Source organism: Echiichthys vipera, assembly GCF_963691815.1.
Source record: "Echiichthys vipera genome assembly, chromosome: 16".
Classification (NCBI taxonomy): domain Eukaryota; kingdom Metazoa; phylum Chordata; class Actinopteri; order Perciformes; family Trachinidae; genus Echiichthys; species Echiichthys vipera.
In genome coordinates, this window is record NC_139841.1 from 4,215,118 (window position 1) to 4,237,839 (window position 22,722).

At 41.6% G+C, this 22,722-nt stretch overlaps 2 protein-coding genes across 2 annotated transcripts in view; one reads left to right on the forward strand and one right to left on the reverse strand.

Moving 5' to 3' along the window:
- tln1 (talin 1) overlaps positions 1–3,206 on the reverse strand; it is an 89,558-nt gene extending 86,352 nt beyond the window's left edge. The window contains exon 1 of the mRNA XM_083929728.1: positions 3,066–3,206. The gene's annotated coding sequence lies outside the window, so the exon portion shown is untranslated. The remainder of the gene's footprint in view (positions 1–3,065) is intronic.
- A 3,946-nt stretch (positions 3,207–7,152) lies between these two features.
- On the forward strand, positions 7,153–21,955 carry dcp2 (decapping mRNA 2). The gene is made up of 11 exons (XM_083930270.1): positions 7,153–7,605; positions 9,606–9,757; positions 10,086–10,213; positions 12,329–12,427; positions 12,514–12,666; positions 12,769–12,881; positions 13,223–13,327; positions 14,495–14,603; positions 17,901–17,990; positions 18,187–18,238; positions 19,477–21,955. The coding sequence occupies exons 1-11, from the start codon at positions 7,538–7,540 to the stop codon at positions 19,605–19,607; spliced, it is 1,200 nt and encodes a 399-aa protein (XP_083786396.1). The 5' UTR covers positions 7,153–7,537; the 3' UTR covers positions 19,608–21,955.
- The last annotated feature ends 767 nt before the right edge of the window (positions 21,956–22,722 follow it).

A 22,722-nucleotide genomic window follows, 5' to 3' on the forward strand; every position in this document is an offset into this window, starting at 1 on the left:
TCTTTTGCCTTTGACAACAGCCTGGGAGGATGCTTATCTTCTAAAGTCAACAATGCTATCATCATGATTAAAAAAGGCAACAGTCTATTGGCTAAGAATATTAGCCTGAATGTGGCGAGAAGTGGAAAGATCACTCCATCACCACATTTCCAATAAGAATTCATCCTCTGGTAGACCATGAAATTAATTTACAGCAAATTTTGCGACGGACCAAAGTTCTCCCCCTTCGCCCTCTCCTTTCCTCCCAGCAGTATTAAACACAGGAAGTGACAGACGGAGCAGGGCGTGCTAACTACTGCAACAACAAAACCTTCCAAATGATGAGCAACGATTGGGCAGAGTTCAGTTCCTCCTGCCTTTGAATTGGTCCACCCTAGGTGATTTTTCGTCCCCCCGTATGGTTTGTCTTGCAAGGTTATCTTTCATTTCTCTGAAGGTCTTAATTTGGTGGATCTAGATCTCACTTGGCTTAAAAAACTTTATAGCAATTTGAAGATCTTTTTTTGCTGTCCTGCTATGGATTCATCTTTAAACATGCTGCAGTGAGTCAAACACGCTCTGCTTGTGCTCAGTACACCATTGACGCATTTATTGCCATTCTTCACGCCCCCTATACACTTTGGGTCAGGGTGCGCTTAAACAGAACTAGTTTGTACGATGTGTTAACCAACCACATAGGAAATCAAAAGTGTATAGCTATTCCCTACAGCTACACTGGAGGGTGGAGTGAAACGCTGTAAGTCATAGACAGGGGGAGATGTGAAGTTGTCAAAATATGGGAATAACGGTGCACCTTTTCTGTCCAGGAAGACATTCATAGTTGCACAGATGAAAAGTGACAAATAGTTGAATGGAAAAAGAGAGCCTAACATAGTTCAAACCCTGGTTCTCTGCCCTCTCTCAGCCACAGCGTTACATGTGTGTGAATGTCCGATTGTCAGTTTCAGAAAGTTATAAAGATGGTTGGACAGAGCTAGGGCCCGCCCTATATGGGATTCACCAATACCAACACTGATTTAGAGGGGGGATTCACCAATTACCAGTATGAAGACCAATATGGTGAATGGTGCAGCTGCAATGAAATTAGATCTATTCTAAGTGGATTGTGCAATGATATGACTCTGCAAAGGTACTTTCCTAAACAAATGACTTTATCAAAGAATAGTATACATTATTACAGTATGTCAACGGGTTCTAAATGAACACAATACAAATAAATCAAATAAGTAGCCAAATAGACAATGTTCAGTATTAGACATTTAAATATATAAATAAAAAAAACAGCTATGAGCATTTCTAAATCACCCCAAGCTTTGTTTTCTGCATTATATGTTCTGTAAAAAGGTATTCCTATCAGTGCAAACATATATGCCTATATGGATAGATACAGATATGTCTGGGGTAGGCCAATATCAGCGCATAATATCAACTGACCCATATATTTGCCTGGCTCGCTCCACAATCCAAGGTCATAAAGGTGTAGGTGTGTTACATAATACACTGTGATGTTTTCCTTTGCACTGCAGCTGCATTTGCCCCTATTATCTGGCATCTTCTGCATCAAACAACAAATCAAAATGTGAAGATCATAAACAATAAAAACTCCTTCAATTTACAATGGAATAGAACATAGAATATCCTCACATTAGAGGCTGTAACCAGAGGATGATTGGCAATTTTTCGAACCCATTTTAAAGATAACACAACTAACACACACCTTCCCTAACTTGTGCCTTGACTTAAGACTCTACAGACCTGTGCTTTGACTCATTTAAACGGCTCTTTTTGTACCATCTCCATCTATTACAGTGTAACAGTACTACAGTAGAATGGGCCAACTGCTCTGCTAGCAAATTGGTTGCATTCACATTCAAAATCCTGGTGATGGTTTGGCCCAAAACTTTTGCAAATACTTTTATGTTAATGTTTTAACATTGACTACCTCCACCACCATGTCTGTAACAAGGACTGCGTCAGTAATTAGGTGTGTGTGTGTGTGTGTGTGTGTGTGTGTGTGTGTGTGTGTGTGTGTGTGTGTGTGTGTGTGTGTGTGTGTGTGTGTGTGTGTGTGTGTGTGTGTGTGTGTTCACATTCAAAATCCTGGTGATGGTTTGGGCCAAAATCACCATGGAACTGTTTTTTTTGGACCTCTGTGGAAATGTCCTTATATTGCATAGCGGCAGTCAGATCATGTGCCAGCATGCAGCACGCCCTGCAACACGGAGTAAGCTACACTTTCTAACTACTGTGAGGCCTCACACAATATAACACAGAACACACCAGGCTCACTGTGACTTTGGAATACAAACCTGGCTGTTCGGAGCCCTGCACTGACAGAAGTGTGTGCCTCTAAGTTAACATGTCTCCATGGAAATTCCTCCGCTCTGTCGTACACCACATCACAGCGGTGTAAGAATTTGCCCCCGGAGGCTACGTTTCCCTGCGTGTTTGCCTGCTAGCTGCCTGCCCGCCCCGCATTCGGCTTTCAGAACCAGAACTAAAAGAAATGATTAAAGGTCAAATGTCAGCTCCGAGCACACGGAGGGTAAGCTGAGTGACTGCTGTGGGACGGTAAGGGGAGCCGAGGTGGTCTCGAGACAATAGCCTCGTTAAAATACGGAACTTTGACAGAGTGACAGAGCAACAAGATGTCTCAACACTCACGGACCCAACCCGTCAGCTCATGCAAATGCCAGACGCCCTCACTTATTCTACGGAAAGTTAATTACAACAGTACAGGTTTAACCCACGGGACATTCAGTTGGCTCTGTGGATGAAAGTCATATTTCGCTGACTGCCTGTCTATCAATCTATCTGTCTGTCTGTCTGTCTGTCTATCCGTCCGTCTGTCTGTCTGTCTGTAGCGCTTGTTACTTAACGTCACGTCGTTTCCTATTTGTGTTAACGAACTACACGGTGGCAGTTTAGTCAGGGTCTGTACATTCTGCAGGCCTGTCTGCGTTTTTTTACCAAGTTTTCTCGCTTCCACATCGAGTCTGTGGTGACGTCAAGGACGTATTCTAGAATGGTGGAAACTTTTCAAAGTTAGAAACTTTCAGTCTGACCTGAGCGCGTGAATCCTCTCCCGCCGGCGGCCCCTCGGACTCTGAAAACCAAAGTTGTCAAAAGTATTTCGATTAATCCCGATAGAAAGCCGTTTTTAGCAAGGGGGAAGCCAGATAGTTACTTCTTCTTAGTTCCCCTCCCTATCCGCTCTCAGCAGTGCTGGGGCTTAAACTCCACCCTGGCTGGCTGCGTCGCCCTGCAGCGGGGCGGTGTCGCACTTATGTGGGGGTTTAGTGTACTGCAACAGCTCTATTGCAGTGGTCTACTCGACTCTGCTGTATGGGGAGCGTGTCTGTGTTCCCTCCACCCTATGCTCCCTCAGTCCTGTGTTCCACCAGCCCTATGTTCCCTCAGTCCTGTGTTCCACCAGCCCTTTGTTCCCTCAGTCCTGTGTTCCATCAGTCCTGAGTTCCCTCAGCCCTATGTTCCCTCAGTCCTGTGTTCCCTCAGCCCTATGTTCCCTCCACCCTATGTTCCCTTAGCCCTATCTTCTCTCAGCCCTATGTCCCCTTAGCCCTGTGTTACCTCCACCCTATGTTCCCTTAGCCCTGTGTTCCCTCTACCCTATGTTCCCTTAGCCCTGTGTTCCCTCCACCCTATGTTCCCTCAGCCCTATGTTCCCTCAGCCCTATGTTCCCTCCACCCTATGTTCGCTCAGCCCTATGTTCCCTCCACCCTATGTTCCCTTAGCCCTGTGTTCCCTTAGCCCTGTGTTCCCTCAGCCCTGTGTTCCCTCCACCCTGTGTTCCCTTAGCCCTGTGTTCCCTCAGCCCTGTGTTCCCTCCACCCTGTGTTCCCTTAGCCCTGTGTTCCCTCAGCCCTATTAACTCCACCCTATGTTAGATTAATATTAAAATGAAGGATGTCACCTGCTCTCATGTGTTTTCACAGATGAAAAAAAGTTGCTCAGAAACCTTTTTTCCACAGATGAAAAAAAACTTAAGGAAGAAATATTAGAAAGATTACATAAGGAAGATTATTCGACTCATTTTTGATTCATAAACACAGAAGAGAAAACCATTTAGCTCAGACTTAAACGTTTCCCCCCTCACTTGCACTCTCAGGTCTTGAGTGTAGGGTAGGCCTACCACTCTGAACACTGCATGTTCAATAGGCTTCGTCTGTATCTGTGTCCGTATTAAACGCTGAGCATAACCAAGTCTTAACGGCTTAACTGCTTTACCAACAAACACAATTTCCAAAAATTGTGCAGTGAGACTACAATCCAAAGGCGGACTGTCCTAATTCCAATGTGCCATTATTCCGACAGATCAAAAGTCTGACAGGTTGTTTACCGGAGCTGTATGTGTGAACACAAATGGCTGGGTTATTTTACCCGGGTGGCTCCGTATTCCTTAATCCGTGCATGATCAAAAAAAATAGAAATGTCTGAGGCATTTTAAACGTTGCTGATGACAAAAAATGACTGCAAACTGCAAGCATGTAGAGATCTGCGATCTTCCGTTGCCGTCTGGACGGTGAAAGCTCAGACTTTGTTAAATGATGCAGTCATTGCCCCACCTCCGACCTCTAACCCCGCGGCATCACATAACAACAACAGTGCTGCTGTGTGAGAGGAGAGAGACGGACCCATAGACTGTTTACTGAACTGGACTCTGAGCCACATGCATGGGAATGAATTAGGCCGACCACAGATTTCTCGCTCTTCCCTGATGCTCTGAATAAGGAGCTAAACTGCTCTCTAGTCTCTTTTATAAATAAAGTTGCTAAGAAGGAGTGAAATGTCTCTAAATGTAGTGAGACAGTGCCCATCTGTGAGTGCTTTGGGACGGGGAAGGGGCTCCCAGCAGCTCCCTCTGCTCGTTGAGGACACTAACTGCAGAGTGATTGGGGCATCAGAGTCCAAAACAGCACCAAAGTCTCCACTAACACCAGAAACAGGGACACATTTCTCTCTAGGATGGAATCTGGTCTCCAGATTTGGAGAGTAACTCTCCGGTGTTTGTATTCTCCACAGCGTCTCCCCGTCTCTTCTTCTATGTTGTTGGTGTATTTCTGTGGCAGTTACAGCGGCACATCCAGGCCTGGCATGTAAACTACAGCGTTTAGCAGGTTACTTTGGTTTCGTGTGGACGCAGATATTTCTTGAGTTGAAACCGTGTGGACAAAAAACGCTTTAAGATCAACGGAGAAAAAAAAGGTTGTTTTCAATCTTGTGGAGTGGATGTACTAAGTCAGGCAATTCGGTATATGAGCACTTTAAGATATGATGAAGCCTGATCTTTAAGAGCTTTGTAAGTGAATGAAGGATTTTAAATTCTATTCTAGATTTTACAGGTAGCCAGTGCAAAGAAGCTAATACAGGAGAAATATGTTCTCTTTGATTTGTTTTAGTTAGTACACGAGCTGCAGCATTTTGGACCAACTGGAGACTCTTAACAGACTTATTGGAGCAGTCTGATAATAAGGAGTTGTAGTAGTCCAGCCTAGAAGGAACAAATAAATGGTTTTTCTGTATCTTTTTCAGACACGTTGTTCGTAATTTTCACAATGTTACGTGAAAAAATGCGGCCCTTGTTGTTAGTTTTATGTGATAAATATATCCTGATCAAAAGTAACACCCAGATTCCTTACTGTGGTGCTGGAGGACAACACAACATCATCCACAGTAACAACATCTTTAGCTATTGAGTTTCGGAGGTCTTTGGGGCCAAGTTCGATAACTTCAGTTTGATCTGAGTTTAACATCAGAAAATTGCAGGTCATCCAGCTTTTTATTTCCTTAATGCACATTTGAAGTTTATCTAACTGATAGGTTTCTTCTGGTTTGATCGACAAATATAATTGTGTATCATCAGCATAACAATGAAAGTTTATGGAGTTCTTCCTTATAATATTTCCTAAGGGAAGTATATATAAGGTGAATAGAATCGGCCCAAGGACAGAACCCTGTGGGACTCTGTGACTAACTTTAGTGTGCATGGAGGATTTGTCATTAACATGTACAAACTGAGATCTATCTGATAAATATGACTTAAACCAGCTCAGTGCGGTTCCTTTAATGCCAATTAGATGCTCCAGTCTCTGTAGCAGGATGTGATGGTCAATAGTGTCGAAGGCAGCACTAAGATCTAGTAAGACAAGTACAGAGACAAGTCCTTTGTCTGAAGCTATTAGAAGGTCGTTAGTAATTTTCACCAGTGCTGTCTCAGTGCTATGATTCACTCTAAATCCTGACTGGAAGTCCTCAAATAACTCATTATTATGTAAAAAGTCACACAGCTGATTGGCAACTAATTTCTCGAGGATCTTAGAGAGAAAAGGAAGGTTAGATATAGGTCTATAGTTGGCTAGAACCTCAGGATCAAGACTGGGCTTTTTAAGAAGAGGTTTAATTACAGCTACTTTAAAAGACTGTGGTACATAACCTGCTGATAAAGACATGTTAATCATATCTAATACAGGAGTACTAACTAAAGGTAACACTTCTTTAAGTAACCTAGTTTGGATAGAGTCTAGGAGACAAGTAGAGGGCTTTGATGCTGAAATAGTAGAGGTTAATTTGTTACGGTCAACTGAAGAAAAGCAGTCCAAGAATATATCAGGGCGTACAGCTGTTTTTAAGGTTCCTGGGTTTGAAGAAAAACTGATGCCAAGCGAGTTGATTTTGTCTCTAATAGTTGTAATTTTGTCATTAAAGAAGGTCATGAAGTCGTTACTACTGAGGGTTATAGGAATACATGGCTCAATAGAGCTGTGGCTCTCTGTCAGCCTGGCTACAGTGCTGAAAAGAAATCTAGGATTGTTCTTATTCTCCTCTATTCTCCTCGACTTTTAGACTAAGTGTATTTTTTGGTGCACTGTGGATGCTGAAGATCTATACAGTTAGGGGGTGTGGGAAACGCAGAGAGGAGCAGCCTAAAACAGTTCTTACACTGGACTGTTTGTGAGGGTGTTCTTTCTGTTCTTTATTAAAAACATCTCACATCAACTGTAAACTAAGTGAGCTCCTGTACTACATACTCCGCTACAGTAGATGGCAGTATGCCCCTACAGTCGGCTTTGCAATCCGCTAAACGAAGAAGACTGAATTCCGGATGTAAACGATGCTGCGTTCACGTCGGTCGAATTCATCGACTTGTAAACAGCGTTCATGTCAACAGCCAAGTCGTAATCACGACGAATAACGGGACTCTGATGTTGTGAGAGCTCTACGACATATTCAGCTGGGCACTTAATAATATGGAAGTACATGGGAACTGAAAAGCGCTCACAACGATCGAAAGGCACTGCAGTTTTTCATGTCCCTCCTTTCTATCCATTATCACGTGAACGCCGCGTCAACAACAGGCTCCCTCCAGTTCCCGTTGTGAGTTGGGGGCAGTTATTGTCTGAGGCTGAAGTTAGCTGCTTTTCTGCTGTAAAGCCGGGGATCCCCTGACTTGGAGATGCGGATGTAGCGTGCTGCTCATATGGCTTATGCCCGTGTGTGCTCTAAGATCGAGTCAGGATGTTTTCAGCCAACATGGAGACTAAAAGAGTGGAGATCCCCTCCGGTGTACTGGACGACCTATGCAGGTGACGCTAACCGACCTTTACCGATATTTAGTCCTGTGCGATCATAAACACAACTCTGACTTTACTGTATTTAGCGGGAAGCAGAGGCAGCGACATGTTGACGTGCTCTCTATCTGCGACAGCGCTAGGTGTTAGCTCTGTGTTCGTGTCGGGATGCTTTCCTATCAATGTAGGGTCAAATGCTCCCCCACACACTCCACACACACACACACACACACACACACATACACACTCTCCACAGCAGACTGACACACACACACACTCTCCACAGCAGACTGACACACACACACACACACTTCACAGCAGACCGACACACACACACACATGCACACACACACACCTACCTCTCACACACTCCACAGCAGACTGACACACACACACACACACACACTCTCCACAGCAGACTGACACACGCACGCACACACACACACCTACCTCTCACACACTCCTCAGCAGACTGACACACACACACACTCTCCACAGCAGACTGACACACACACACACACACACACACACACACACACACTTCACAGCAGACCGACACACACACACACATGCACACACACACACCTACCTCTCACACACTCCACAGCAGACTGACACACACACACACACACACACTCTCCACAGCAGACTGACACACACACACACACACTCACACCTCTCTCACCTCCCTCACACACACACACACACTCATACCTCACACAGTCCAAAAACACAGTAGTCCAGTCATTAAATGTTGAACAGATTGCAACAGAAGTAAACTCAATAAGTCCTGAGTAAGAAAAAAAAATCTCAACAGGGGAAAGACCCAAATATTCCCTATGATTCACCTATTCATAATTTTTCAAAATAACCTTCATCTGTTATGTAACAGATAGGTAACTTGGTGTATTTATGGAATTGGTATTTAAGTATTCTTATTTTCAAGTCCTTAATAATACACTATTATAATGCTTCATTTAAATGTACAATATGACATTTTTTGTCTCTTTATCTGATAGAAAGTGCACAAATGCTTTTATTAAAAATCCTCTTGAACATATTACTACTCCCATATGTAAATATCAATGGATATATTTAGATGGAAAATAATGGAACACTATATTTGTATTCCCTCATCATGATTTAATTCCAAACAGAATTAAGGAAGATGTTCACAAATATGATCCTGTTTTGACAGGTTTTGTGTCCCCTAATCCAGAATATAATATTCAGATTAATCAATTTACCCATCTCTCTGTAGTGATGGCCGGAGCTAGAATGTTTTTTAATGGTCAGTTGGTACTGAGTGGTGTCTTATTACATGTCCACTGTCTGTGTGAACGGGGAGTAACACACATGTAGGGGCTTAAAGTGAAAATCCCGCGTAAAATCATTCCTCTGTCTTTTTCGGCAAATACACTCATCAAATAATCCATTGAGACATTTTTTTTTCATGTATAAACTATTAACAAAGCAATCCCGAAGAGTCGCTAACAGTGATTAGCTTGAGGCAGTACGGTGAAGGCATTCAAACGTCTTTTTTAACCACTAATACTACTGAAAATCACACCAAACCTCTGCAGCAGCATGAGAAGAGTCCCTACACAGAAAACTAAGCACCAATGGGCTCCTTCCTTTGGGATTGACTTTGATAATCCACTTGAATGGACTTTACTATGAGAGGAGCTGGTACAGGGGCCAGTAGGTAAGTCTTTCAAACACTCTTTTAATAAACTCTGGGTTCACTAACTACGTTGTTGGTGCTTTGTTTTCTGTGTAGGGACTCATTCGGTTGTTAGCGACTGTTATTGACTGTTAGCGACTCTCCCGGATTTCTCCGTTAATAGTTGTTACACGAAAAAATTGTCTCGATGGCTTATTTAATGAGTGTATTTGCCGAAAAAGACCCTGGGAACACCAGAATTTCACTTTAATGAGAACCCACAGTTCGTTTTTACCCCAGAGCCCCCTACAGTGCATTAATCCCTGATCCCAGCTCTCCTCTGTTTCTCCAGCCGGTTCATCCTGCACATCCCCAGTGAGGAGAGGGACAATGCTATCCGGGTGTGCTTCCAGATCGAGCTGGCCCACTGGTTCTACCTGGACTTCTGCATGCAGAACACCCCAGGAGCTCCTCACTGTGGGATAAGAGACTTCGCCAAAGCAGATATCCTTCCATGTGAATGATGATTATGTTAAATATAATATCCTATTTTTATTCATATTTTGCATTTAATACTGTAATTATAAATAAAATAATAGTTAAGATAAAAGGATTCTTACCCACTGTCCTGCTCTGCACATGTTCCAAACCATACCCCTTTTGAAGGTTAACATTTTGTCGTAATTCCAACCACTCAAGAGAAATGATCAGTGATTTAACATGTGCAGTTTGGTTTTCTTGGCACCTCTTCAGCACATCCTCAGAGCAAAAAGACAAATGTGTCGCTCATGTTAGACGCCATGAGACGTTTTTTCTCTTGACAGCTGTGAACTCTTCCAGCACTGTCCTTTCCTGTTGCCTCATGGAGAAGATGTTCAGAAAATCCTAGAACAGTGGAAGGAGTATAAGATGGGTGTACCTACTTATGGAGCAATCATTCTAGATGAAGCACTGGAAAACGTGAGTGTTTTTTTTTCACACACATGCACAGCAGCAATACCAAGACATTGTACTCACCAAGTTAAGTGCTGTGATTGGAAACACAGTGACATGGGCCATTCCATTGACCCGGGGTACGGTGTTTGAGAAACCAGGGTATGCCCGTAACCTTAATATCATCGGTTTTTAAACTGCAAGTAAACGCACTGAATGATTATGGCCAACACTAGAAAAATCAGAGCCAGATTTGGATGAACTGAAATGAGCCTTAAAACGCTGGTGTTCTATTCACAGGATTATAGCCCCATATAGCTGTTTGAGGAGAAGAAATACTAATTGATAAACTCAATACATCCAACATTTGCGACATGTTGAAAACAGAGATAGAGGATTTAAAAAAACAGCAATCAATATCATATTATTGAGAAATGATCGACATATTAAAAAATAGATATCATATGCATCAAAAAGGAAAACGGAAGTCTGGGAGAAAGTGATTGACCTTCAGTAAATATAGAATATCACCAACCTTGTCCATTCAACTTGGGTTGAGAGGTTGATTAAATAATTTCCCTTTACTTTGAGACCAGTTATATATATATATATATATATATATATATATATATATATATAGTGTTTCCCCACACATAAGCAGACAAACATTACAATTAAGCTGATCATCCTGCGGTGAGCGCTTCATTCTGCTTTTGTTTCATTATGAAACCATTAAATACCTTCCACCACAGTCTAAGTAATGAAGCATGCCATGACACATGGAGCAGTCATGATTGTGAAAATGTGCCTTTAGAATATAAAAAAAAAAATGTTGTCAGTCATTTCTGAAAGTAAAAATTGTGTATATTCTACAGTCATTACCAGCAAGCTAAAAACGTTTCAATGATTTTGATAACTACGGCCTACAGCTAAAAATACATAAATAAATAGAAACTCAAAATATCAAAATATCAGAATATTCAATATTATACTATTTATATTATACCGTCAGTCTGGTTCATTACACACCTGGTTTTCATAACACCTGAGCAGAGCCGCAGGCTGAGCACCTCCAGGCTACGCCGTATTCATGCATCCATTCATTCATGCAGTTATTCATGCACTCACTCATGCAGTCATTCATGCAAAAGGAGCCCTGACCAAAAGTATTGAGTGAATCCATGAACAGACTTTTCAGAAGTTCCACATTTCTGAATAAAAATCCCTTTTCTTACTGATCTTAGGAAATATTCTAATAAATGAGATATGGGGGTCTTGCTTTTCATGAGCTGTAAAACTAAAAAGGAAAAAAGGCTTGAAATATTTCACTTTATGTGAAACGAACATATGAAAATGTCATCTTTCAATGAAATGATGTATAAACAAGAGATACATTGTTTGAGATGCACCTGTACTGTGTTGCCTAGATACAAGAGGGGCATTGTCATTAGAGGTGGTCAGATGTGGGTTTTTTGTGGCCGATGTCAGGGCAGCTCATGGCCGATATAGGATGCTGATTGGTTTTGCCCCATTTTTCTTTTTCTCTCCATCTGATAAAAATATATATAACAATATAATATAAAATATAATACAACAACAGAATTACAATGTTAGTATTTAATATGTTTAAGTCATTTTATAATTACATTAAAATCTAACGTATTTTGAACAAAAAACCAAGAGGATTGAGGGAATTTGGGGAAATGTTTATAGCAGCCTCAGGTCCCTGATAGTTAACAGTAGCATTAGTACAGGGCTCAAAACATTTTAAGCATCTTCCCAAAGTGTCCTGAAGCATGTTTTTGGTTTGTTTGTGACACTCACAAGGTAAATGGCCTTTATCTAAGGGATTGGAAAAAGAAACAATAGTAATCATAATAATCACTGTTACTACTTACTAAACTAAGTCTAGTTTTGCAAGATGTTTCAACAAAGGTTGCACTGTATGTTAGTTATAAACAAAGAGCACTGAGGTAAACCCCAGTACCAGTGTGGCTGTAAGGTTCAGCTACATTGTCCTTAACTACACTCTCCTCCAAGAAACACAGAGCCAGCACACACTCTTGTACACATGCATGTAGTTCCAGAGTGACCCCCCACCCCCTACGTGCTGCAGCTGACGGGTACATGTTTTCTCTCCAGGCTCTGCTCGTCCAGGGCTACCTTGCTAAGTCCGGCTGGGGCTTTCCAAAGGGGAAAGTGAATGAAGATGAAGCTCCTCATGACTGTGCAGTTCGTGAAGTGAGACTCCTGCTTCTTCAAAGCATTCAGAGGCATTTATAATTAATGCTCACAGTTCATAGTTCTAAATGCTGCTTGTTTACCAGGTGATGGAGGAGACGGGCTTTGACATCAAGAATCGCATCTGCAAAGACATGTACATAGAGCAGAAAATCACTGACCAGGTGGTGCGGCTCTACATCATACCGGGAGTGTCAAAGGATACCAAGTTCAACCCCAAAACAAGGAAGGAGATCAGGGTAGGAATTCCTTCTTTTATTTTTTTACACATGTTCACACCACATTGATTTCCAGTTTTTTATGTAGGTGTCAAAACATTTCAAAATCGTCTTTTCTTGTAGAACATTGAGTGGTTTCCTATTGAAAAGCTGCCATGTCATAGGAATGACATGACCCCAAAGTCCAAACTTGGACTTGCCCCCAACAGGTTTTTCATGGCCATTCCATTCATAAGGTGGGTGTGTAGAACAAATTAGCCATTAATGGAATATATAAAGGTGTTTTTCTTTTGAGAATAAGATGCGATGTCTGCATAAATGGACGATGGACTGCCTTTATGAAGCCCTTTTCTAGTCTACTTACAACACATGCCAACATTCACGTGGTTAAGTGCTTTGACTCCTGAGCCATACCACCGCAAATAATAAGAACAGAGCTAAGGACTAGAACAGCTAGCCTGGCTCCGTCCAAAGTTCACTATGCTGCCCCTTGAATTTTAGTATGTTTTGACTTGACTAATGTGATAGACTTTCATGATAATAATTGACTGGTATTGATGGATTCCTACTCCTACAGGCCGCTGAGAGAATGGATCAGTAGGCTGAAAGGCGAGTCGACAGACAGCGATGAGGACTTTGCAAACAACTGCAACACTCCAGGCAAACCTTCAGACAATGTTCGGTAAATATATTTCATCAGTCCTCAGTAGAACTTACTAGGGGTCGGTGACATGATGGTATCAGATCATGAAAGATTAGAACGTGTTGACGATCTGCCAAAGCAGAGAGATCGTAGAAACGCCTAAAGACGAATCCGGCAAAGTACCCGAAATGAACAAACCACCATTGCTGCTGTGGCATCTCCCTCCAGTATGCACGTGTTTGAACCTGGCCACGGCAGCCTTGATAGAGGCGTCTAACATGAGCTAGCTAAGCAGTGTTAGCTCAGCTGACATTACCTTTTCACTGTGTTAAGCTAGGCAGCCTCATTCTGTTCACTGTGAGAGTGTGAACCAAAGCTGAGCGTCTGTTTGGAACTAATTCCCCTCTGTAAATATTCTTGATCCACTTCTGGAGAACATCTGCACGCCCAGGGAATCACTGTAGACCTTACGACCTCAGACAGGGGCGCTCTTCATGAGGTAAAGGTTTGTATCCACGTAGACCGTATGGCCTCAGACAGGGGCGCTCTTCATAAGGTAAAGGTTTGAATCCACGTAGACCGTACAACCTCAGACAGGGGCACTCTTCATGAGGTAAAGTTTTGAATCCATGTAGACCGTACGTCCTCAGACAGGGGCGCTCTTCATGAGGTAAAGGTTTGTGTATTTCATTCAGTTCGTTTCCAAAGTTGAAGTTTCCCACTGCTGTTGGAGCAGCAGAGAATTGCACAGATCCTTCCCGACTTGCTGCATAAAAGTACAGGTAAAAGTAGAAAAGCTTCATTTCCCTATTCTATCTCTTGCATACTGGAGGAAGACGCCACCACAGTAATGTCGGTGCCGCTAGATGGCCAAACACAAAAACGGCTCACACACTGCACAGACGCATTCGTTTTTTCCCCCCTCAGCCAAATCGAACTGTTGACTAGTCCGCCCTAAAGAGACTCCAATCAACCAATCATAGCGAACTACAGGCAGTGATGTGGATTTCTTATTCCACACACTGTTTGAGTCAGAGAGTAGCAGGAAGAAAATGAGAACGAAACTCAAGCGCCATTCACACACAACATTGTTGGATCTGTATCATAACAATCCTTGAGCAGAAGATAAAGGTATTACCTTCTGGGCCATCAACAGATCGCAGTCCACCATGTAAAATATCCACTTCATTTTTTTCTCCCATTTAGGTCAAAATCCCGCCGCCTCACAGGCACCGATGCGTTCCCAGGAGACGGCTGGTCAAAACACAAGCAGCCGAAGGCACTGGGCCAGCTGAGTCAGCATGAACTCAACCAGGTTAGAAAAGACAGGATTACTCTGCTACAGTTAACCGTTATGTAACAGTAGCATGTAGCAGTGACACATTTGCTAGACTGAAAAATAATGGCTGCATTCTTCCTTATTTGAAGTCAGCATTACCTTATCATTATTTTAACCAATGGTCCAATGGGCAAGCAGCACTAATCCCCAAAACAAATCCAATAATTTACAGCTAACACTGGTTTGCATATTTAAAAATTGCCTTCACACTTAAAGTGAAATTCCGGTGTAAAATCATCCCAGGAAAGTCTGTCGATACCTGATATATTCTGATCCCCATTCAGCAGTCCATGTGAAGTGTCAAATTTCTCTCACAGTGAGTTAGCTATAGCCAGCCAACATTAATTCCATCATCCAATGGTCTGATAAACCATACACCATAGACTGATAAAGTACTTTTCTTTTCTTTTCCATTTATATTGTGTAAAGGGTTGAAATTCAAGTTAACCCTAGTTAATTTTTCAGTTGCAGGATTATCCTAACATAAACATGAGTTGGCCCTGGGATTTAAAACAGACAAGACAAACATGAAAAGACTGTCAGAAGAGGTGGATAAGATGAGGAGACTGAGAGAAAAAGAAAGGGAGAAGGTGATGGAGATGAGCGAGGAAGAGCAAGGGAGTGTTCACTGTGCCCAGGACAGTCTGTTCACCACAAACAAAGAGGGACTTCATTCCCACGGAGACAGATGTGTTCTTTTGATAACTATACAGGAACCTGTAGGCCCAACACAAAGAGAATGACAGCAGCTCACGCTCCTTATTGCTGCTCTCCACCTCCTTTAAGAGCAGGATTAAGCAAAAAACGTTCTGCACCATAACTGCACTGCACCAGCTGCAAGCAGACCAGCAACCCACCCACGGGTCATCCTCTGCATCATGCATCACCCACAGCCACGGCTGATTAGGGCAACAACCCTTTTCCCATCAATTTCTCACATAAAGTATGCCTCAGTTCCACTTAAGGGGCACAATAAGGCACCTGAACATCATAGCAGTTTGCCACAGCACATCAGCTTTCTTACATTTTTCCATTTGTTTCCGAGAAGGAATGGCCACGAACCAATCCAGTCCTCCCTACTCATTTCCCCACACACAAAAGAACACTGCCAACCAGAAAAAAACAGGCATCCTTACCAAACTCACCACTAGTCAAAGCAAGAAAAGACAAAGGACGAGCTCCCAATTTATGTTACACCCCGTCTAGGGGGAACCAAGACACAACATGACATCAGCTCCCCGTCTTTCCCAAGTCCCGAGCAGCCACGCACATATTAATAAATGTGTAAACAGTCAGATTTATTTACAGTGCTGCTTAATGACTTAGTTGAAACTCAGAATGGGCCACGGCCAACAAAACAAACGGACTTGGCACTGTGTGCCAAGATCTGACCACGCATGATGTCCGTCTGCGGATTTCGACACATCTCTGATGCTCCGTTTCCCAGGGACTTCTGCCACAGAGACAGGTCAAACACTGTTCTTCTGAACACAATGGCCCTCATTTATCAATCTTGCGTGAAAACGAGCGCAGATCTGAGCGCAGAATTGGTCGTGGGACAGGACCCACGTGTGATTTATGAAACATTCTTATCTGACCAATCTCAGCGTACGAATGAGCGGGCCTTGATAAATGCGGCGGCTGAATTTGATCGTCATTAACATGTTACGCCATTAAATATTCCTGGTTCAAACATGGAAAAGGGGAAATGCTGGTTAGAAAAGAAACTTTTCTGACACAAAGATCGGCATCCTGACATCCCAGATGGAGCAAAATATAGATGTGCTTTTTGGCAATCTTAAGAGTGGAATAAAAGGGGCCCATAAAAACGCTGTATGGAAAAGAATAACGGAGGCAGTCAACCCGAAGCAGCGCTCCACTGTGACCCGTGTGCGTGTGTGCACACTGCTGAACCTGCGCTCCTGCTCTGTAGCGGGGTTTGCCAGCGGGGTTATTAGGTATTCCGTTAGAGGATAACCTTTGTCACCTAGAACCATACCAAGATGTTAATCCTCTGATACCTTGTTTGATTTAATGCAATTTACAGAGGAGATGACTTTGGCTCTGCAGTGCGCCTTAATGCAGCCGTGCGCCAACACATTCATTCATTCATTCATCTTCAACCGCTTGTCCGTGTCGGGGTCGCGGGGGGCTAGAGCCGAGCTGTTTTGAAATATAAAAGAATTGTGTGTGTGTGTGTCCCTGGTCATCTGGCCACCACGTTTAAAAGCGACAGCTTGGCATCACACATCACCTGTACATTTATCGAGTGGTAGTTTTTGCGAATGATGAATGCGTAATCATTCATGGATGGTGCCCGCAGACGCACATGAGTACAATCAATTGCTCCAACCACAATTTTTTTTTTTTTTATTTGTTTTAAGAATCCGTTTTGATCTGTTCTTAATATGTGACTGCTTATGCTTAATGACAGCTGAGGTTTGTTCATTATTTTCAGCCAGATTTTGCTGTGCTGCACCGCAAATACACAGGCTGAAATGTGCGACACGATCTCAGACCAGACGTGAGATTTGATCGTAGCTCCCGCTCACGTCCAAATTGATAAATGCAGAAGTTTGCCAGGAAATGGTCGTACGCACGTTTTTCTTCTATACGTAAATGAGGGCCAATGTCCATATTTCCTTGACATAGACCTGGATTAAAATAGGTAAACCATTTAAAGCAAGTGGTACGTATGATGTGTTAAATTATGAGAGCTTCTCTCAGCTGTCAGAAAAGTATATACTGTATATATATACTGGCCGCCCCTCGACCGTTTATTTGATGTTGCAAGTGACGAAAAAGACCACGGATGATTTTATGCCGGAATTTCTCTTTAAACCCAAATTATGGTTTATTGGTTAAGTCAGTGTGAGGTGAAAGAAATATTGAGCTAATGTCGACACAAAATGGAATTGGCCTTTCAATTGCAATCACAGCCCAGTGGAAACATGACTTAGTTGCAGCAACAACATGAGTCATGAATACATTTTCTAATAATGACGTAGAGAAAGTGAAACTAATGTGACCCTTTAATTAGAAGAATCAACCTGGGTGTGTCTTTCACATGAAACATATTGTAAACCTATAACATTTATTAATCCAAGTTGTTTACAAGATATGGAACATGTTGACTGTCTTTCTCTCTCTTTTTTCCATATTGATAAAAGCAAAAACCGTATTATTATTAAAATCAAAGAGCTGTATCTGTCTGTGGTTTGAGACAGTGTTGCTACACCACTGGTACCTTAACTTTTGTTCTTTGCTCTGTAGAACCCAAATATCAAAAGCAATGGGAAGAAAAGTCAGGACTCGTCTTCTGTGAAGAAAGGAGCGAATGAAAATGGAACCAACAGCCAGCAGGTGAAAACCATGTTAATAAGAGCAAAACAATTTTGTTTCAGGTTGATTCTTGAAAATGAAGTGAAATTGACATACCTGAACGTTGCACAGACTATATTTGTCAGTGGATGTCAGACCAGTTTAAAAACTGCTGTATGTAGGATTTAAAAAATTATAAATTTTAAGCATTGCACTCGTTTATTTATTTTTTTTACAGAAAGAAGATAAAAGACTTCAACCCAGAAGACTGCAAGACAGTTTTGAAAGAGGTATGTTTTGTACAGTTCCCATGTCTAACCTTGAGACTGCAGATAAATTCAATACTTCCACTGCTGCACCGTATCTGCTAACGTGACAGCATTGAATTTACACTTGTGACAAATGTGTTACTGGGTCCCCGGCTGGCAGATTTTTACAACATGGGATCCGCATGAAATACCAGAAAGCCTTATGGTTGGAAAAATAGCTTAAAGCGGACCTATGATACACTTTTTCAGCTTCCTACAATTTGTGTTTCTATTAGAACATATTTAAATGCTTTAATGTTCAAAAAACACATTTTTCTCATACTGCTCATGGCTGCTGCAACTGTATTCACCCTTCGTCTGCTCTGATTGGTCAGCACTTCCTGGTCTTCTCCCTAGTGTTCCCTATTACTGCTGCTAGCATGTAGCTAAATGTAGTAAACAGTAGACTATGGGGCAATAATGCAGCAATTTCTACAATCAGAAATCACAAATATCGCTTTATAAACCAAACACAACACAACCAGACATGTTGTAGCAGGCGTTTGCTCTCAGCTCAGGAAGTAATGTACAAAGCAAGCTACATATATTACAGTTGTCTCTGCTGCTAGCATGTAGCTACATGTAGTAAACAGCAGCACGTTCTACCGGAGTTGTGCATAGCTTCGTGGTCATGCCCGGCGTGCTGATGATCTTATTTGAAAATCCTTGAGGCTTAAATGTCAGAACGCCAAGAAAGTAGAAAAAAACTGTGTGAAAGAAGGTGTTGACAGCAGTCTGTGTCCTGAGCAGATCTGCTCATGGGGGTTAGACTGGTTACCCAACAACACGTTTACCTCATTATTGTTAAGTAGGAAACTTTGGTCATGTTTAGCATCAACAGCTAACATTAAAACAAGATATATATATGACAGAAACTAGTGAAGAGCATAATAGGTCCACTTAAACAGTACATTTTGAAGAAAGTTTTTATGTTCCATAATTTCCCAATGATTTCCATGTAGTGGTATGTGGCCCTTGAAATTCTGGGGCCCCAAGAGCAGTTCTGCTTTGCCCCAGCTCAACCCCAGAGACTCTGTAATGAGTTGCATGTGTGCCAGGTATAGGGAACGCCAGTTATGGTCCAGAGAGGGTACATTTAATTGAATGCTGGGAGCAAACCGAATGAAGAATATACTGTTAATCTCCCCTTCAACGTGGTTTCACACTTTCTGAAGATGAAAGGCTAACATTTTCCACAAATGAAACTTTTCTTTTCACAGATGTAGCTCCATGCAGCGCCAACGGTCACCAGACAGTCCACAACAGAGACTCTGAGATCCTGCTGTCCTCCAAGGCGTTTCTCAATTTCAAATTTGACAGAGAAGCTATCATGAAATCTTTTGAGTGCTGACATGGCTGTTTAAGCGCTGTGCCTCTCCTCTAACAGCATCAGCCTGTGGCCTCAGAGACTTTTTACCTTTTAGTCTAGACTAAGATGATGTTGAACATTTCTTCTTCTGTACCGTGCTTGTCATGAACACACATTTACTATACAGCGGGGAGGTGCCCATTTCTGATTGAACACATCCCATAAGTTTCACTGGACTAAACTGCCTGTGCTGGCCAACTTGTCAGACCTTATAAAAGGGATGGCAACCAATGAACACTGTCTGCATGGCTAAATCCTAAGTTTTTCCTACCTAAATTCAGCATTCAGTCTGCAGGAGACACAAATGGACCATAAGGAGAGGGCTGCTCAGTCTAACCAATAATCTTTTAAAGCCAAAAGATCAAAAGTTTTGAGAACATAATGGATTTTAAGCACATATGAGGTAAACATATTGAATTTGACCATTGAATCAATGTTACGTCAATGTTACATTTCTCATGTTATATATTGGTTTTAAGATCTTATAATATACATGTTGTTCTTTTCCTCTATTCTTCCAACTGAGACAAAAAATGCTTTGGGCGCTGAAGAAATGATGAACGGTAGCTATTAATAGTGTTGTTATTGGCTTTATTGACTTGGGAAAGAAAGAAAAGTCACAACTTTGTCTTTGCAAGTTGAATGTCATAAAATGTTTGTTAATCCGTCGTATGGATTTGTATGGCTGCCAATATTAAGATGAAATCCTCAAATCCAAATTGATGTTTGGAAATCCAGGCTTGAGGCTTGAAAATGAAAATTCCATTGCTAAATAATATTCACTCCACAGTATACCACATAAATAATGACATTGTGCTAATAATAATTGAATTAATTAAATTGGTTGACAGTGTGCAACTTGAAAATGATGTCCTGATGTTAGCTTGTCACTGATGAAAATCGTTCTCGCTCGTCTCTACTGTGAAAACTGTCAAAGTCAACAAATATGAGACTGACTATCATGAAAATGGCCCTCTTTCATTTTTAAGATGAGCCTTTATTGATCCCCCGAGAATCTGCTCATCATCCAGGTGCAGATCGAAGAGTCTCGTTTACTAAACAAAGTTGATCTCCCATTCAGGTCCATTATTGCATCTAAAACAGTGGTCAATGTAAGTTTCATTTTGGCAGTTATTGTGCATTTTACGGCTTGTATGAAAATTGGATTTTAACGTTTTAATATGGTCACAAATCACACACACACACACACACATTCTCAGAAAATAGAATTTCATTTTGATTAATTGTTTACTTTTTATATTTATAGCCAGGGACTTCCATACATTGTTATTTGTCTTAAAGTGTAATTCAGGCGCAAAATCATCCCATTCTCTTTTTCGGCACTTACATTCATCAACTAAGCCATCGAGACAGTTTATTTGTGTGTATGAACTAACAACGGAGAAATACGCTATGTAGCTAACAGTGATTAAATCGGGGCAGTACGGTGAAGGCATTCAAAGGTCTTTTTTAACCACTAATACTGCTCAAAATAACAGCAAACCTCTGCAGCAGCATGAGAAGAGTCCCTACACAGAAAACAAAGCACCAACAACTTAGTTAGTGAACCCAGAGTTTATTAAAAGAGTGTTTTAAAGACTTACCTACTGGCCCCTGTACCAGCTCCTCTCATAGTAAAGACCATTCAAGTGGATTACCAAAGTCAATCCCAAAAGAAGGAGCCCATTGGTGCTTTGTTTTGTGTGTAGGGACTCTTCTCATGCTGCTGCAGAGTTTTGCTGTTATTTTCAGCAGTATTAGTGGTTAAAAGAGCCGTTTTAATGCCTTCACCGTACTGCCCCGAGCTAATCACTGTCAGCCACGTCCGGCTGTTAGCGACTCTCCAGGATTTCTCCGTTAATAGTTTATACACGTAAAAAAAAAAGAAATGTCTCTGGCTTATTTGATCTATGTAAGTGCTGAAAAAGGCCATGGGAATTACACTTTAAAGTGACCTACTTCCCACTTGCGTTTGTGAGTTTGGTTCTGTCCTCTTGCGCTATGGGGCATGATGGCAGACCATTTCATTACACTACTGTGAACCTGAGTTATTCTCAAAAACATTACAAATGACTCTCATAAAGGGCCACATTAAGTGATTTCTAGCCACTAGAGCTGAAGATATAAGCAAAGACAGTTTTCATAGAAGTCTTTAAAGTTCAATCCGCAGCCTAACAATTTAATTTTCTCCCAAGGTAATATTGTACGATGCATACATGATACATGTGAGATGACTAAATCTGGATTGGATGGATGTCTTTTTGTCATTCTCACCAGGGTTTCCTTTCCTTAGTGATTGTACAGATGGTGATCTCAAATTTTCGTTTGGTTTCTACGGTGTTTTGACTTAAAATGTGAATATTAATAAAGATAATGTTTTTTCACTTGTTGTTGTTGTTGACCGTGTTCACATCAAAAGTTTCAATGTTTTTCCTGGAGAAAGGTTCACATTATGGGGCTAATAGTACATTGATTGTATCCTTAGTCTGGTAGGTTTGTAAATGGATTTTCCATATTTCCGGGCCGAATCAAATGATTGGTCAGACTTTTATCAGAACTGTAGGAGAATTGAATATTGATGAGTTTCAACACCTGGTGGAGTTCTTTTACATTTTAGTGCCATACACTTATTAGGAGCTTTTTCAGATTAGGAAAGAAAAGTGTCAAAATGCCAGAAAGGTAAGAACTGCTCAACTCCTAATGTCTGTAAAACATAATGGGACTGTGCCCACTTGGGTTAAACCGTGTAGTTTACTTAGAAGGTAAAAGATATTTGTTTATGGTGCATTTTTATTAGCTTTCACTTCCATTTGTAGTGCGCCAAGCAATTCATTCAGCACGGCAATTTCTCACCCTCAAAACAGCCTCATTACGCTTTAAGTTTATCTCGTCTGTATGAGATAAACCTAGGTTTAGCCAAAAATGCCCCCTGAAAAAACTTTTCATTCACCTTGCCTTTCAGAGCTTTGTAGAGTGGTATACATTTTTTTTTTTTACGAGAAATAGAACTCAGATATTTAAGGTTGAATGTGGAGAATGAGCAGAGCACCACCATCTTCTCTCTAGTGTCTCCAGATCATAGTCACAACAACAAAAC